This window comes from Hippichthys cyanospilos, chromosome 4 (genome assembly GCF_059441005.1).
Source record: "Hippichthys cyanospilos isolate Australia breed blue-spotted pipefish chromosome 4, RoL_Hcya_1.0, whole genome shotgun sequence".
Classification (NCBI taxonomy): domain Eukaryota; kingdom Metazoa; phylum Chordata; class Actinopteri; order Syngnathiformes; family Syngnathidae; genus Hippichthys; species Hippichthys cyanospilos.
Window position 1 is genome coordinate 2,596,688 of NC_142372.1, and position 18,123 is coordinate 2,614,810.

Here is an 18,123-nt window from a genome sequence, read left to right on the forward strand (position 1 = left end):
CAAGGAGACAATGGTGGAGGACTTTTAAAAGGGGGGGGGGGGGGGGGGGGGGGGTCGGGCAGGTGCCGTCAGAGGACCAGTAACGTCAGAGAAAAGCGAACGTCTTTTTTTCCACTTGACTCAATGAGCAAGTGGTGCATGCAGGGAACATTTCGTGCGTGCTTCAATCTTGGGAGACTCCCCAATTATTACAGTTCGCACATTTTTTTTTTCCAGGGGTATAAACGGATTACGAAAGTCTCCATTTGGGGCTGCTCGTCTTACGAGCTCATTTATTGATTGCATTTTGTCACATTCTGCTCACAAGCCCAATTAGCTGACTCACTGCAACCTTATTATTTTTAAAGGCGACTGAGTTGAACTCATTCAATCCCAAAGACATCTTTTTACGTTTTAAGATCCAATTTTCAAGTATGTGGCTCAGGGATCAACTAATCAATTACTTGAGTACCGCAAAGTATCGAATGACATCAAGGATGACTTAAGTACCAAAAGTAATTGTTGCAATAGGAATAAGTACCTGAAGTGTTCAATTACTTTAGTACCTGATTACCAAAGTAATTAATTACTTTATTACTTGTTAAGTAATTAATTCTTTTGGTGCTCATGGCCTAAATCTATTAATTACTTTAGGATTTAAAGTACTGAAAGTAATCAATTACCTTAGAAGGGTTAGGTTTCATTTAATGTCAGCCATTTTAGACCAATCTTTATACAATAGATAAATGAATAAATAGAAATAAAAAATATGAATATGAATTAGTACCAATGCCTTGTAAATATCAAAGGATTGGACAAAATACTGCATAAGGGTTAATAAAAGACAAAAAAATTGTCTTTGGGATTTAATTTATTTATAGCTCCTGCAATAATTTTGAATTTTGGCATGTTGTCACCATTTGGGTGAAATTTCAGCTCCCTGGTGTCCTTTATGTCAATGCTTTCCCCTTGATGTGAAATGTTTTTGATGTAAAAATCAAAGGACTGAACAAGATACAGCATATGAGTTAAAAAAATATATACAGTATATGTGAAATTTTGGCTCCCTAGCATTTTTTTTCAATACTTTTCCTTTAATATGAAACCTTTTTGATTTAAAGATCAAAAGATTGGACAAAATATTGGACAAGGGTTAAAAAGCTATCTTTGGAATTGAATGTGTTAATTAATTACACAATAGTGTTGAATTTTGTCATGTTATCACCATTGGGTGAAAATTTTCCATGTTTTCTTTTTGATTTGAAATCAAAAAGATCCTTTTGATATCAAAGGATTGGCCAAAATACAGCACATTTCATATATATATATATATATATATATATATATATATATATATATATATATAGGATTGAATGAGTTAATATCTTCCATGAACTAACGCTTGACAAGAAGCTAATTGCTAAATGTAACCTAATCCATTCAAACAGTGTATCAATTAGGGCTCCTTGACCAAATGAAAATAATCGAGTTGTAGATAAGTACACCTAAATGTTGCCTGTTGAATCAGGATATGGTGTTAAAAATCCATCAATTAAGTGGAGCGGCTAATGGCGCCCCGCTTGTACTGTACGATAGCCGTGTCAAAGCTGACAGCTTCCCAATTAGGATGACTCCTGGAGAGCAGCATGGGAGACATCTAATGACACATCTGACTTTCTTCCTGGCACGCGCACACACACACACACACACACACACACACACACACACACACACACACACACAAAGCAGACGCATAGAAAAACAGAGGCCACATTTCTGCTCTGTTGGCTAATCGAAAGATAGGAAAAACTTCAGTACACGCAGTGCCCCCTGCTGGCTAATCTCAGGAATGGTTTCAGTGCCATGGAAAGACAATTTGCTAGTGACGATTAAGTTGTTTAAAAATCCCAAGAATCGGGATATTCATTTAGCAATCGATTTAAAACGTCCCAAAATCTATATCATAACATATTATAACCTTGTAGGAGAACATATATAAAAATATAATTATGACACTATATAATAATAATAGTATCACGAACAGATTTTTCCTATTTATTATTCTTTAATTTTTATTGACTTTGGAGCTAAACAGGAATGAGAGAATGACTCACATTTTTTTTTCTTTCATTTGAGAGTTCAGGTTCCAGCGGCTGGACATTTAATGAGCAGCTGTTGCTGGCAGGGCTGTTGAAGGAAATGTGAGCAGAAGCCAGGAACAAGATATTCACTCATTACCTAATTAACTCATTCACTGCCAGTCATTGAAAAATAACGTGTATAGCCGTTATTGGCAGTCACTGAATTACACGTTCTTCCGCAAAACAGCAATTAAGAGTGTAAACGACATCCGAACCCGGCAATGGCGGCGCGTGAGTTAATAAGAGACCTTCGTGCTAAATCTTTTAAAAAAAGGCATTTTTTATTCTTTGAAAACATCTTACACTGAAATACAGTATAGAATTCTAGCATTGCGCTAGCAATTTTATGCTCATTTGCATAATAGCTATTTCACTAATACAGTAATTTGTAGTCTATAAAGCATTTAAGTGAAACAAACTCGTGCAGAGCTTTGCACTGCCCTCTGTCAAAATATACAATTTACATTGGAGAACATTGAAGACTGAGCTGACAGCTAAACACATTGCTCCACCAATCATCACATTTTCCCAAACGAAATACAACATTTGATGGGTGTAATTATCCAGAAGAGTCGATTTTTTATTTTTTTTTAAAGGGGGGTGAGGGGGTGGGTAGTGGGTAATCACTCACAAAGTAACCAAGGCAATTTTTACACTCAAAACCCAAGTTTATCTGAAAAATGAACATACAGAGTCATATGTAATTACCTTCCAAGGTTTGCAAACATCAAAAGTTGCAAATTATTTCAACAGCATTGTAACAAAAACTCAAACGAATGCCATTAATGGATATGTTGATTATACATGAAAAATTACATTCAACGGTTTTTAACTTTACATATGTATATATGTAAAGTTACCTACTTTTCATATATATATATATATATATATATATATATATATATATATATATATATATATATATATATATATATATATATATATAAAAATGCATTGTTATGATTACACACCTGTATAGCCATGTAAAGCCATGTCACATTTTTGGAGCCACTTTTATGAAAAGAAAAAAAAAATTTCAGCTCAGTCTCCGTTGTTGTCATGGGTGAAAGTTAGGTGGGTAATGCGCAAAGTGAAACACATGATGTTGTACAGCAATGCTTTCTGTTCTATATATATATATATATATATATATATATATATATATATATATATATATATATACACATACATACACATACATACACACACTGTTGTAGTCTGATTGTGAAGGAGAATTTTTCATGGAGCCATGGAAATAAAATAGTGGGCATTTGGTAACAGTGACAGCTATAAAAAGCAGAATATGTTCAAGCTTCACACAAAAAAAAAAAGAGAAAAAAAAAATCACATTAGAAATACGAAAAAGCTGCACAAGTGTTAGCTGCAACTGACATGACGTATGTCAGTGAGTCCAAAAAGCTTTTCCTCATTCTCTGCAGCACATTTTTTACATTCACAATTGAAGGACGGCAAGTTGCGCAACCGTATAGAAAAACACGTGCGAAGACAGACGCGCGCTTGGCGAGAAACTGTAAACGTGTGAAAGACAATGCTTTGGATGCTTCCATGACTACCAGGCTGGGATTACGTATTCCTGAAGATAGCTATTAAAAAAAACAAACAAAAAAAAAGCATCAGGGGAGACGCTATATCTTGTTTTGAATTGTGTCGCTACAAGCTGAACAAAACAAGCAACGGCATTCTTATGCTAGTAATTATAATCACAGACAGACATTTAATGTCAGGTAGATTTAAAAAAAAAAATCAAGCAATAAAAGTAAAAGAGAATCTAAAAATGGCTGGTCAGGAAAGAATAAAAACAAATAAAACATGCAACCCTGAACAGCTGATTAATAAACTGCCTAAAGACGTTTTAAGAGAGGATTGCAAAGTTTTTTATGGCTATGTTTTAGCATTTACTATAAACAAACATGCCTCCAAATATAGGTTATTAGCCCAAAAAACAAAACAAAAAAAATGGGTCTCTCTTTAACCCATTCAATGCCAGGGACGTACTTTCACGTCTTGATATGAAATCCCAGATACTTAAGCATTAAATCAATACTTAAGTACATTAAGGACATTGATTTCCAGATACTTAAGTCTTAAATCGATACTTAAGTATCTGGGATTGAAAACATGAAAATACGTCCCTGGCATTGAATGAGTTAATATGCAAAGCCGGTGTGAGAATAAAGGACGTTGGCACAATTTGTTACACAGCTAACTTTGCGAAATACGACACAATTCAGTTAAGCCTTGGAAAACGTTAAAATGCTTGGGTAAACTATTTTTCTCATCATTTGTCTTAAAATGATACAAACAGAGGATTCCTTTAATATGCTCAATAACCGCAATAACAACATTTATCAAAAATAACTGAGTAATCAAATCACCACCTTGGATTTTTAAGTAAAAGACAAACGTCAACAAAAGTTTTCGGTACCTCCTCCTTGCGAGACGCTTTCATGTTCTCATCGATTTGATTTGATCTGAAACGAGCATCCAAAGTCAAAACAAATCACACAAACTCACAGAAATTCGACAAATGAGCAAATTGTAGAGGAAAAATCACATCAATTTACCTTGTAACCATTCCACCCCCTCCTGTAAACCGTCTCCTTTCAGGGCGTCCGTAGCGCTGAAAGACACGCCGGCGTTCTATGAAATATCGCTGTATGATAACTTTGAAATTCCAAATATAAATCATGAGGTCACGTGACCCCGCGGGAGGACGAGAGAGAGAGAGAGAGGGGACGAATTGACGATTGCGGTCCGTACCAGATGTGCCAAGGTTTGTCCTTGATGTTGTCCAAGCACAGCAGCTGGGAGACTTTCACTGAAGACAGAGCGTCTCGGACGTCCATCTTGTTAGCCAAGAAGAGGATGGGAATTCGCTTGTGTTTAATGTCTATCGGGAGACATGCGATGATGTCATCAGATGGCTCATTTTTTTTTTCATAACCTATTCTTCCTCAACGTCGTTTGAAGGGAGCGGATAGAACTGTCCTGAATGTTTTTACAATAACAAAATGTGCCTATGCTAACCGGTTAGCAATAACAATTCGCCTATGCTAACCGGTTAGCAGGAATCATTAGCATTGGTGCACTAGCAATTTTAAACATTTCAGCTCAACAAACCTTAACTACCTTTTGATTTACACACAGTACAACTATTTATTTATTATCATGTTCAGACTTTTTAAAAACAGACAAAATGCGTCTATGCTAACTGGATAGCAATCATGACTAGCATTAGAAATGATCATTTCAGGTAAACAAACAAAAAAAACTACCTTTTAGTTTACACAGCTATATGTATCCCATAACTAGTCATAATTAAAAAAAACCTTCAGAAATGTTTAGACACTAACAAAATTTTGCCTATACAAATCGGCTAGCAGTATCAATTAGCATGAGTGCACTAGCGATTACCATGCCATTATTTATCGACGTGGTTTTTTTGGGCCTATGCTAAGCAGTTAAAATTACATTTCAGGTCAATAAACAATAACTGCCTTCTGATCTGCAGAGTTATAAGTATCCCATAAACACTCCTTTTTATAATTAATTTTCTGAAACATTTAGACAACCAAAATTGACCTATGCTAACTAGTTAACAGTGAAAATTTGCATCAGTGCGCAAGCGATTACCATTTCAATTTCAATTTGTCTATTCGAACCGGTTAGCAACCGCGATTAGAATTAGTGCCAGCTATTGTGATTCCACTTATTTTTGTCAATCTTCTTTGTAATTGCAAAAAATCCCAAACTTGTGGTATCCCATTTTTAAGTAGCATGTTTCTCTTGCAGCCATGGCGACAGTCTGGCGCGGCAAGAAAGATCCATGTACTAGGCGGATATTTTTAATCGACCTATTTGACTTACCATACTTGGTCGACTTTAATTCTTATTCAATATCCTTTCCGTTACGCAAATTGCAAACATGCAGGCACACTTACCAGGATGATTTAATAATGTGTCCAATTCTTCTTTGGCCACCACCATCCTTAGCTTATCGGCACTATCGATGACAAATATGACAGCCTGGCCCTCCCTGAACGACATATTTGGTGTAATATTAATTATCCGACACGTCAAGAAGATAAGAAAAATGTTTGTGTGGGCGACTGACTTGTAGTAGTGCTCCCACAGGTTTCGGTATCTGCCTTGGCCTGACATGTCAAACACTGTGAACGAAAGACTACGCACAGACAAGATGGTTTTCAATTATATAGAATAAGAAACGTAATATTATTGTTATGATGCAAACCTACCTGGATGTTTTGAACTTTTCGATGCTGAAACCAATGGTTGGGACAATATCCTGCGCCTGAGCCTGTATGGCGCATAGTTTCCAGCGTTAGAAAATCCATAGCTGAATATGTATATTGTGTGTGTGTGTGTGTGTGTGTGTGTGTGTGACAAGATGTCACGAGATTACAGTATCAGGCTATTTATTTTTAAATTCTTGACGGAAGCATGCCACAATAATGGCTGACTTTGGCTGCGTTTTTCCTCCTTCTGAATCCGACCGGACAAAAAAAAAATATGATTTTAGGTATGTATTACAGCAATGTGTTTATTTATATCAAAAGAAACCAAAAAAGGTCAAATAAACAATTGAATATTTTTTGGGAGGTGGATTTTCATTTATAACCAAAACTTTATTGCAGGTTTACCTGGCTAATTTTCTTGATTTTATTCCTTATTATAAGTAGAACCAGAAAAATATCAATTTTAAGAATGTATCTTTTTTTTTTAAACAAAGACAAACTGAAAAAGAAAAGCTATAAATAAATAACCATTTTTTTGTGGACTTTCATTTCTAAGTAACAGATTTGGCTTCGTATTTTCTTGCTAATTGTCATCCTTTTAAGTTGGGCCAGTAAAATATATAAATAAAAACATAGAGCAAGCAAAAGAAAATTTGAGTGTCTAGTAAAAGAAACTAACAAAGGGGAACACAAGCCCAAAAAAAGGGTTCAATCTCTACTTCGCGGATTTCGACTGCTGCCGAGATTTTCAGGAACGTGACCCCCGCGAAAAACGAGGGCACGTTGTGTTATTTCTACCTGAACTACAAGCTTGGTTTTCGGACGGGTGTACTGTCCTTACATTGGACGGCTTGAGTTTGTTGATGATTGTAGTTTTTCCGCTGTTGTCGAGTCCGAGGCAGAGCACATTGACCTCTTTCTTGAAGCCCAGCCATCCTGCCAACTTGTCGAACAGCCCCATTGACAACTAACATCCACTGTCGTCACTTCTGCAACAAAAGCACGCCATCAATGTGCGGAATCCAAGCTAAACATTTTAATTATCGAGCTAGCGCTACATCAAGTGTCATGGAAGAGATGCATAGATTTATCAGCTCGTTATCCGTTAACCCAGTTAAAGAGATTGTAGCGTAATTAACAGTCACGGTCCTATTTAGTTAATCTTCTCTGCTGTCACCAAACACGTTAGCCTAAGAGAAACCCTTGATAGTAATGCTAAATTTACATTTTTGATCGAAAAATCTACGTAAGCAAGATACATATGATAATAAGACTTTAATGGGTTTAAATGAGCAAAATCCTGCTCGAAACATACAGATGACGTCACAAACACAGCTAACGTCAAAGCTAGCTGCGCTAACGTTAGCTAGCATGCACGGACGGTTTTGCTCATATGTGCTGGCTGGAGACCAATTTACCGTTAATTATCCGTCGTGTTCTTGACGCCGATGTGCGCTGGATTGCAGTCAGGCCGAGTTTATGCCATCATCGGCGAGTCCGGTCCATTGTTTTCATTCATTTCTCGCGTGCATTTCCATGGTGCCCAGGATACGCGTCTTACTTATGCTGCCTTCAGGTAGCTCGGGATTTTCGGGTTGTAAACGGAACGTCACCTGCATTCGTGACCCTAATCGTTTGTGCTTTCTTTGTCTTCATAAATACATGCTATAAAACTCCTTCATGATTTTTGATGTACGCGTGAGCTTTATTTAGTGTTGTAATTTTGCACACCGTGTTATCAATAATAACAGCGCTCGACTCACACTTGTTGCCGGAAACCCAAAGTTACAACGACCTTTAAATGTCGCTGTCGCTGAATCCACTATGACGTAGCGTCATACTCATCAATAAAATCGATACGATTACGTTTGTTTAAGAATATGTTTGATGATTAGATGCCATCAGAAAATGAAAGGCTCCTACCTAGCGGTACTTACTTTTTATTTTTATTTTAGGCATTGCATTTTATGCATTTATGCATTTTACGTCCACTGCGGAATTTCATTCAAATGTCCCAAATTTTCTGTGAGTCAATAGCAAAAACTAGTCACTATGTGTGACCCTGAAATGTTTTACACGAAAACCTGCGAGGCATCTTCCTGTGGACACCCCGCATAAGCACCTACTTGACAAAGTCACCTGACAATTCTTCACGTCCAGAAAACGTGTCAGTCTCTTGGCTGACAGTTAAGAGGAAACGATTGTTGTATGTGCTTGTGTGCGCATCCATGGAAACCTTTGTTTCTGCATGTGTGCGTGTACAGCATTGCTTATCGATTTTTTTTTCAAACAACCAGAAAACATTTTGCACCCCCACTCACCACGGTGACTATAAACAAGATCATCATCTTTTTTTAAAAATGTATCCTTTTTAACATTAACAAGAGAAAAAAGCAATATAAATCAACTTTCAACAAATGTTTTCATTTTACAGCGTGTACACAGGTTATAGATTAGTCTGAAAAAGAAAAAAAACTTCAAGTGTTTAAACACTTCAACCAAAAAAACAGTATAAAACATTGTGCATTTTTTTCCTCAATCACATTTCTTAATGTGATTCATGTGATCGAGGGAAAAAAAGTTACTGAAAGTAGATAAAAATGTTGATAATCGCGCAGATTTTGACAATGACTGCGCCACTGCACCCCCTGCAGGCGTGGGTGTGCAAATACATTTCACGTGGGATTTTCTATTAGGACGTTCTTCTATTAGTTTATGTCAAAGAATAATATAGATCGTAAATAAATATACTAGCTGTACATGAGTTGACACAAATAGGTTCAAATTATAGCAAATCTATTTTTTTTAGCTTTTTTACTGACAGACAGACAGATAGATTAGATAGATAGATAGATAGATTGATAGATAGATCGATAGATAGATGGATAGATATCAAATCAAAACAGAGAAAAATGGGTTTAGAGGAAAAAAAAAAATCAACAGCCATGCCCCAAAAAAGGGCATAGCAAAAACCTGGAAAAAAAACAAAATGCAACATTTTGACCAATTGAATTGTTTGATGATGGAAAAAATAAAAATCATTCAATAATCAATAAGCGTCAAATGATCTTGAACATTTAAAAACAGGAGCACCACTATCTTAAACGTTTTATCCTGGAGAAAACAGCATAAAACAATGAGCAGATTATTTTTTTTCTAAATCACACTAATCATGAACGTGATTAATGAAAAACACGTTGCTGGCCGAAATGTAAAAAGTTTCCAACTCTTCAACAGGCTTTGACGATAGCGCCGCTGCACCACCTGGTGGCGTGGATGTGCAATTACACTTCACACAGCAAAAGCAAAGCCTGTTCTCCGGCATCCTATCGTGCCCCGCCCACTATTCGAGAAGGACTGTGTGTAATGTGCCCGCGTGGAGTCAAGAATCATAAAAACACATTAAAATAGAGTTTGTTTATTAAGGAAGAAACGCAACAGCTTTCACGTGACTTTCGTTACAAGACACACCGCAATACCATGAGGATAGAACATCATTTTCTATAAAATCTTTTGACATTCAGTCGTCTCGAGTTCAAAAAGAAGATTACATTTTAACCATCCATATTCCCCGGTGAAATATTTCATAAACCATTTATTATTAAAATAACCTAGCGCGTCCTACATTAGCAAACGTTCTCTCCGCGTTTCTCTCTGGTCTTGAGGTATCCAATTTGAGACCGTTCAAAGTCAATATGGAAAAAGTTTCGGATTGTCACTTGGAAAGAGCCGAGGCATTCATCTGGCACTTGAATCGACACTTGGAGGAAAAATACTGGAAGTCTTCAATTGGAATGAATTATTGATACTTGCTGAGCGAATGAGATCACATTTAGTGGAGTGAGGTTCCTTGTTGCCGATTGGCGCCGTTGACCCAGATCCGCGCGGGGTGTTGAGCGGACTCCGCCTTGTCAAGCTGGTGACGCTCGCTAAAAGCCGGCAGTCTGGTGCGCGACGCGCGCAATCCGCATGGCCGCCTCACACTTGAAAGCCGCTGCGTTGGATGTGGTGAAATTGCAGGCGCAGGGACTGGATGCTGCTTATGATTCTCCTCTGGTGGCCGATCAAGCAGATCCCGATTCGCCTGATGTCGCTGGAGAGGGGAAAAAAACAAAACAAAAAACACGTCTTGAGGGAATCGACCACCAGGGGGCATTGTTTTGCACATGTTTGCATGACAAAAGCTTCTGCTTTCTCACCCTAATATTATTTACCAGTGTGAAATGGCATCAGGTTTCCCACCTGATTCCTTATATATAATTCTGTCAATTGAGACCCATTTTGAAAAATCCGAAAAATTGGAATAAATTTGGTTTGAAATGACCGAAAATAAGATTTAGACTACTAATTGATTACATTTGTTTACAAGGAAATAATGTGCTTGCTTCAAAGTAAGCTTATTTTTTTCATTCTTTTCAGCAAGTTAGCTGTGTTGCCAAGTTTTGCCTTTTTTTTTTAAATTATTCTTTATTTCAGTTTATTATGATTATTTGTAAGTGCCAAGCCTTGAAGTCTTGTTTCTACACAGCTTATTTTTTAAAAAAGGCAATAAATAGACATTTTTGAGCAAACATGATGAATAATCAGGATTTCAATATTGAACAAAATAATCGTGATTATTTTTTAGGTCATAATCATGTAGCCCTAGCGCAGCGCAGATTAAAATTCAGGGGATTGGGACAATAAATAGCCGTCTTTTTTGAGTGAAGAACGCTTCTAAAAAGTAATAATAAAATTGTTATTGATGTTTTTTTGGGGCCTCACAATTAAAAAGACACAACAAAGAAAAGAAAAAAAGTAAAACTAAGCTTTTTCTCTGCCCCCCCCCCAAAGATTTTGACTTTTTCATTAAAAATGAATACATTTAATTATTATAAATTCCAAAAACTTGCAAATAAATGTGCATTTACTTTTTACCATAATGCCCCTAAAAGGTCCCCACGGGCGCATGCGAAAAACTACACGGCGTCCCTTTAAGGGCGGACTCACTCGATGCTCATGGTTGAAATGGAATCCAGCGTTGTATATCCTGCCGCTATGAAGTTGTTCTTGTATTGGCTCATTTTGATGGAATCCAGCCAGTCTCCGATGGAGATGAACAAAGGGTAGTCGGGCATTTCGTCGGGAGTATCGGGGAAACTGAGGAGCGCAAGGATTACAAATGAACATTTCATTTTAGCATCCATTTCCCACGGATTTTCATTACGCGCTGAAAAGTCTGAATAAATCGATTTTACGAACAGTAAGAGAACAAAACGCTGTCACAAAATTTTAGGGCAGCGCCATTTTCTTTTGTTAATTTTTTTTCCGGCTTTTTAAATTTGATTATATCACACGATTTGCAATAAGGAAAAATAAGGTAGAAATGTTGGCTATACTGAACTTACTCTGATAATAACGCTTTTCTTTTGTCACCATTGCAGTCCACTTGCATTGGAGCGATGTGGTGCAGTGACCAAGCAGATCCAGCAGATGGTGCTGCAGCTACAGCGCTGGAGAGGAACAAGTCAAAAAAAAAGATACAGACGTGAACTGTAGTTTTTGTGATAAATGCCCAAAAACTGGCATTGTCCATCTGTAAATTAACTACGGCAAAGTTGATGTGATTTTTTTCACAATACTATTGATAATGACGTCACGATATTCAGAAAAAAATGTAGTTTGGCTTTGTTGATAATAATAGAGAAACGTCAATCTATGCATTCATTACATTTATTAATGTTTTGAGAAAATATTACATGAATTGCCCCAAATTTATTGAAAAAAAAAAGAAGCCCACACGTACTTATGTGACTCGTTGGCCAGCGCGAGGAGCCCGCTGGGGTTGATGATGAGTTTGTCCAGGAAACAAAGCACATTGTTGAATCGCGGTCGCTGACTGGGCTCCTTCTGCCAGCAGTGCAACATCAGCTGGTGCAGCGTGAGCGGGCATCCCATGGGAGCGGGTAATCGATATCCCTCCTCCATGGATAAAATGACCTGAGAAGATGGGAAAGACAACGAATCTCCGAAGGGCGTTCCTCCTCCGCCGCCGTCGAGCCGACGTCTCCGTCTTACATCCTGATTGGACATCTCCCAGTAAGGCCTCTCGCCGTACGACATCACCTCCCACATGACGATGCCGAAACTCCAGACGTCGCTGAGCGAGGAGAACTTCCCGTAAGCGATGGCCTCCGGCGCCGTCCAGCGTATTGGTATCTTTCCTCCCTGGTGAGAAAAGTAAGACTGAATAATGGATTGAGGATGCAGAACTCGGGGGGCGTTCCAAAACTTGCAGGTGAGCGTGACCGAACACTCACGTTGACCGTGGCGGTGTAGGCGGACTCCGTGTCTTCGTCCATGACCCTGGACATGCCGAAGTCGGACACCTTACACACCAGGGTGTCGTCCACCAGAATGTTGCGGGCGGCGAGGTCCCGGTGGACGTAACCCATGTCCGAGAGGTAGGCCATGCCCACCGCCACGCCGCGCAGCATTCCCACCAGCTGGAGCACCGTGAACTGACCGTCGCGAGTCTGGAGGGGGATATGGAAAACCTCGTCGCGAAGAATAATTGCAAGATTGTGTAAAAGATTAGTTGATAATTAGGGATGGGACCAGAGATTCCTGCAAAATATGTCGTATAATTTAATGCCTATAATAAAGCGACTCGGTCAAATGAGTCATTTACGTCTGTTAAAAGTTGGAATCTTGCAAGATCTCATCCACTTCCTGGTCATAATTTATACAAACCCGTAGAAAAGAATCAAGTGCCCCGTTCGCCATGTACTCCACCACAATCATCACAGGCCTGCCTGGAGAGACACGTGAGGTATGAGAGTCATTACAGATCATAGGTAGGAAAAAAGGCGTAGAAATAGGCTGTAAAAGAATGTTATTTTCAATAAAGTACACTCTGTCAATGTTCTTGCTAAGTAGGCTGCCCACTGTCCAATAAAAAGCAGTTTTGGATGAATTAAAAAAAAAATGTAGTGGTGTATTTGATTTAAACTCCATAAGATAAATCTTGCAACACCACCTGGAATATTTCAAACTCATCCAGTAAATTCTGATACTGTAGACCACAGGTGTGGAACTCCAGTCCTCGAGGGCCGGTATCCTACATGTTTTCAAAACGTTTCCCTCAAAAACACCTGATTCAAATGATTGGGATCATTTCGAAGCTCCCGCAGAGCTTGCTAATGAGCTAATTATTTGAATCAGGTGTGTTGGGGAAAGAAAACCGGAAAACATGCAGGATGCCGGCCCTCGAGGACTGGAGTTCCACACCTATGCTGTAGACAATACAGTATATACAACCTCACTCAATAAACACATGACGGTTTGCAGAAGAGTCACTATATAACAATTTAGCAATAATTTAACCCTTGTTCAAATTAATTTGCTCTTAATTTGAAAAGAAAGCTGTACTGTTCCTGTCATGGCATTAAAACGCATTTGATTAGATTTCCTGATACCTATGGGAATCTTGTAGTAATGTTAAATCGATTCCTTTCTAATTTAATCTAAAACAATCTAATCTAAGATCATAAAAATGTCACTGAAGTGCCTATGCATACCACGAGGGCAGCCCTTCTCAATGAGTTTTTTACAAAGCCCCCCCAAGAAGAGAGACCCCCCCAACACACAAATAACTAATAATAAAAAAACAGAAGCAAGGTAACATCTTACTTTTGGTGACCACCCCCTCCAATCTGATGATGTTGGGGCTGTCAAACTGTCCCATGATCGAGGCTTCACGTAAAAAGTCTCGTCTCTGATGCTCCATATAGCCGCCTTTCAGGGTTTTTATTGCCACGGCGATGTCCAACCTTCCAGGGATGCGCAAGCGACCGCTGCAGACCTCCCCGAATTCCCCTGTTGGATAAATCATTGGATGTGAATACGTTTCAAAGCAAAAACTTACCACGATTAGCGCTAGCACACAAAAAGATGATTTGTTTCAAGTTTTCTCACTGTGCTAAATCTGTCAACACATCGATTCATTCATCCAAGATTAGTACAAAAAAAAGACAGCAGATGGCGCTGTTTTACCATAAAATATACATCGCTCTGCTATCGTGTCGAGGACCGGAAGTGCCAAAAATTAAATGAATTGACGTACCATTATCGATTTAAATAAACGTATCATTGAATAAAACATATATTTAATGAATAATGAAACAGTTTATTTATTAATGAAATTTTCAATCAATGACAATGTTATTTAATGACTTAATGGTACGTTTACGCATTTAATGATGGCACTTTCGGTCCTCCATAATAATGGCCGCTTAAATGTCTTACTAGAAGTAAATACAAGGTGAAATAAACTTTATGTTCGATGACATCACAATTTGTTAGACACTTTACAGCTTCTCGGGCATTTTTCTGCAACATGCCGGAAGGCAGACGAGGGTCATTTTGTATCCAGTACTAGATATTATTATACAGGACTTTGTCAATTATTTAGTAACCCCCGGTATAGGTGGACACCTGTCCGTCTAAAATATTTACATTCACCTGTGCCAATCACCCTGTCGATGCATATTGATGAGGGGTCGATCTCTTTGGCAAATTCCTCCACAGCCTGAGTGGGGTCTTCATACGTGTCTGGATCCACATAAGTCTTTATCCCCGAAAATGGAACTGGCAGGGAAAGAAAAAAAAAACACAACGTATTTGACTTGACTCTAATGTAACAATTACACACAATTTGAATAGCAAAGAATGGTAAATCGACTGGACTGGATTTCAAAACATGTCAGTGCTTTTAAGCGCATTTCAGAAGACAAAATTTTCCTCTAATTTTTCTTGGCCGTCTGAGTTATCTTTTGTGCAGTCAGACAAGTTAATTTCGACTTTAGTTTCAAGCTCTGCCGAAAAAACATTGTACATCCCAGCAAATCTGGGTGATTTATTTGTCTCCGATATTGCCAAGTGTTTGTGTTATTGTGAATAATGACATGATGAAAAATGCCTCTCAAGAACACAAACAAATAACAATAAGCAAAGACCGCAATCCATTCATCAGTTTTTTTTTGTTTTTTTGCCAGGCATACACGCTGACGATTTTATCAAATAAAATAATATATTTCATTGTATACATTTAAATGTAAATATGCAAACGGAATTGATTATGTTAGGTACTGAAGTAATTGTTCTAAAAAATAAAATTTGCGACTAATGAGTTTGTTTTATATGCCGTAGAGCAGTGGTGTCCAAACTAAGACCAGGGGGCCGTTCGTGGCCCGCCATCCATTTTCAAGCGGCCCGCAAGATTGATATTTTTTTATGAAAAATATGGAATTATGTGCCTCCTAAAAGGCTTTTCAGCTTTGAAAATTGTAATAAATGAGCACTCACTTGAAGCTGATGTGTTTGATAAATTAGGTAAAATAAATAAATAAATAAATGGCCCTGAATCCTTTATTTTTTTTTCCTTAAGTGGTCCTCAAAGGAAAAAAAAAAGGACACCCTTGCTTTAGCTTGTTTAATCCTTCTGCAGTATTTTGTTCTATTCTTTGATGTTTACATTTTACAACAAAGGGAAAGCATTGGAAGGTGACACTTGGGAGCTGAAATTTCACCCAAAACAAAAAGAAAACATTTGGTGGCTCAGAAAGAGAATAGAACAGAATCAGTATGGAACAAAACAGATTCTTACCATGTCCACTACGAAATCGTGTCCTCCTCTTTTCCTGTGACTTCATCCTGGCTTTGATATAACCCTGACACCTGTGAGGGGGGGACACGCATTTTTATCACCCAAAATGACAATATTGGAAAATTTCAACCACCGTTTGTCTGTTGAGCTGTGCATTTGGAGTTGATTTTTTTTCCAGATTTAACTCATTCAATCCCAATGGCATATTTTTATGTCTTTACAGAGTCCAGACATCCAATACCAAATTCTAATTTACAGATTTTTTTTCTAACTATTAGGATAAATGAGGGTCTGGAAAAAAAAAGGGGGGGGGGGATTGCGGAAAAAAAGCAAGTTTTAATCCGAAAAAAAGTTTTTTTGTTGTAATTTGATTTAAACAAAGTTTAATATTGAATTGAATTTTAATTATATTCTTTTAAACTCTTGATTCATCTTGGCATTGATATAAAGAGTCTTTTAGTGTAATCAAGAAGTATTTTTTCCCATTCTTCAGATAGTACTTTCCACAAGTCTTTATTCTTAATTTCCGATTGTCTATCAGTGAAGTTTGACTGATTTATTTGATTGTTTTGTTGACATTCCCTTTAGCGCAGCTCCATCTAGTGGCCATTCATTGAAGGTGTGCCTCACAATCCGGTCCGCCTTATAGTGCGGAAACTACATTAGCTAAATAATTGAAGTACCTGGTTGTGTAAGACTCTTGAAACAATATATAAAAATAAGTCTTTGGGTTTTAACGAGTTCCTGGTCAAAAGCGTTTTATAAAGTAAACGAAGATAAAGTCTATTCATCTTTAAGAAAGCGCCTAAAGAAAGTTAACGTAGGCTTTAAATCACACAGTTTTAACTGAAAAGATCTGAGGACATGAATGACTTTAAATGATCAAAGTTATTAAAGGCACAAATAACACAGATTCTCTGCAAACCACTCCGACCGAATCCATACATCTTTTTTCTAAATTTTCAACCGGGCAAGGTCTAAATTCGCGAATTTGCAGCGAGTTAGGTTTAAGAAAACTGTCAGCTCAGATTAAGCAGCCACACGGCTAAAGTTGAACAAAATTATTGAGCGCTTCTTGGTCATTTTTCATTGTTTACGACGAACCGGCGCTAATGACAAAACTCCGCGAAGCAAAGGCTCGCTAATAACTTGAATCTCAGCTAACCAGAGGGAGCTAATGGAATGGATCAAATGGCTGGTTGCTGCATTACATGCTGAGTAATTAAGCAGAAAATTTGTTCAGTCGTTTGGAAAATAAGAGTGCCCGCTTGCTGGTAAAAGAGAGTCCATTAGGAGACTTCTGCTATTTTGTGTGCGCGGGAGGTTGCTCACCGTCCAGTTATGAGGAGGAAGAGGGTGAGGATGACCAAGAGCGAGAAGCCGCCGACCGATGCCGTCACCACAACCAAGACTTGACCCTGATCGGCCACGTCGGGATCTGAATGAGAAGAAAAAATAGTCTTTTCCTTCCGCCAGTCAAATTGTTCAGCGGCATCACTTCTATCCATAAATATGGAGGTTAAATTGATTAACGCCCACAAAAAATCGTGAAGACATAGCCATTATCTGGTCCCTACCGCCATCTACTGTCTTGAGGTGAAACACAAGTCAACAAAAAATTTTCTGTTTGCTAACATAGTTTGACTGCCGCTCAACGGAATGTTGCAAAACTTTTAGGAAAATCAATGTCATAAATCCTATAAAAATAACTGAACAAAAATTGTAATTATAATGGTTTTTTATGGCCCAAAATTTGGACAATGAATATTTTTGTACACAAAATATCGCACGACCAGCTGCAATCCCATAGATGTTTCAGAATTGAGTAATTTTGCATGTTTTAACCATCTGCTGGAAATTTCAGCTCCCTATTGTTTTGTTTTTTTTTCTCATAGATTCTTTTATATCATAAAAAAAAAAAAAATCAAAGGAATTTTCATTATTTTTACCATAATGATCAGGAGCTCTCAAATATTTTGGAGGCATATTTTGGAAATCAAATTATCTAAGAAACCCCTTTGCAAATTGAGGATACACACCAACAACAAAAAATCATTTATGCTAAACATAAGTGCCCTTT

At 37.8% G+C, this 18,123-nt stretch overlaps 2 protein-coding genes across 4 annotated transcripts in view; both read right to left on the bottom strand.

Moving 5' to 3' along the window:
- Positions 1 to 2,380: 2,380 nt before the first annotated feature.
- On the bottom strand, positions 2,381 to 7,999 carry arl6 (ARF like GTPase 6). 2 transcript variants are annotated; one of them, XM_088413768.1, is made up of 9 exons: positions 7,816 to 7,999; positions 7,239 to 7,383; positions 6,398 to 6,459; positions 6,256 to 6,324; positions 6,083 to 6,177; positions 4,902 to 5,031; positions 4,706 to 4,761; positions 4,567 to 4,612; positions 2,381 to 3,724 (listed from the first exon to the last, which is right to left on the bottom strand). In XM_088413768.1, the coding sequence occupies exons 2-8, from the start codon at positions 7,356 to 7,358 to the stop codon at positions 4,587 to 4,589; spliced, it is 558 nt and encodes a 185-aa protein (XP_088269894.1). In that variant the 5' UTR covers positions 7,359 to 7,383; positions 7,816 to 7,999; the 3' UTR covers positions 2,381 to 3,724; positions 4,567 to 4,586. The 2 variants fall into 2 exon arrangements, with proteins under 2 accessions (XP_088269894.1, XP_088269893.1); XM_088413767.1 differs by having other exon boundaries at positions 7,239 to 7,386; positions 7,816 to 7,996.
- A 1,800-nt stretch (positions 8,000 to 9,799) lies between these two features.
- The window catches only part of LOC148424276 (ephrin type-A receptor 6-like), a 56,314-nt gene continuing 47,990 nt past the window's right edge, over positions 9,800 to 18,123 (bottom strand). The window contains exons 11-21 of one of the 2 annotated variants that reach the window (XM_088413764.1): positions 17,376 to 17,481; positions 16,044 to 16,114; positions 14,900 to 15,025; positions 14,069 to 14,254; positions 13,130 to 13,191; positions 12,697 to 12,912; positions 12,455 to 12,604; positions 12,183 to 12,376; positions 11,785 to 11,889; positions 11,387 to 11,536; positions 9,800 to 10,490 (exon numbers count right to left, since the gene is read on the bottom strand). In XM_088413764.1, the coding sequence (XP_088269890.1) occupies positions 10,376 to 10,490; positions 11,387 to 11,536; positions 11,785 to 11,889; positions 12,183 to 12,376; positions 12,455 to 12,604; positions 12,697 to 12,912; positions 13,130 to 13,191; positions 14,069 to 14,254; positions 14,900 to 15,025; positions 16,044 to 16,114; positions 17,376 to 17,481 (1,481 nt within the window). In that variant the 3' untranslated portion in view covers positions 9,800 to 10,375. Of the gene's footprint in view, positions 10,491 to 11,386; positions 11,537 to 11,784; positions 11,890 to 12,182; positions 12,377 to 12,454; positions 12,623 to 12,696; positions 12,913 to 13,129; positions 13,192 to 14,068; positions 14,255 to 14,899; positions 15,026 to 16,043; positions 16,115 to 17,375; positions 17,482 to 18,123 lie in introns of both variants that reach the window. The other variant, XM_088413763.1, reaches the window with a different exon arrangement.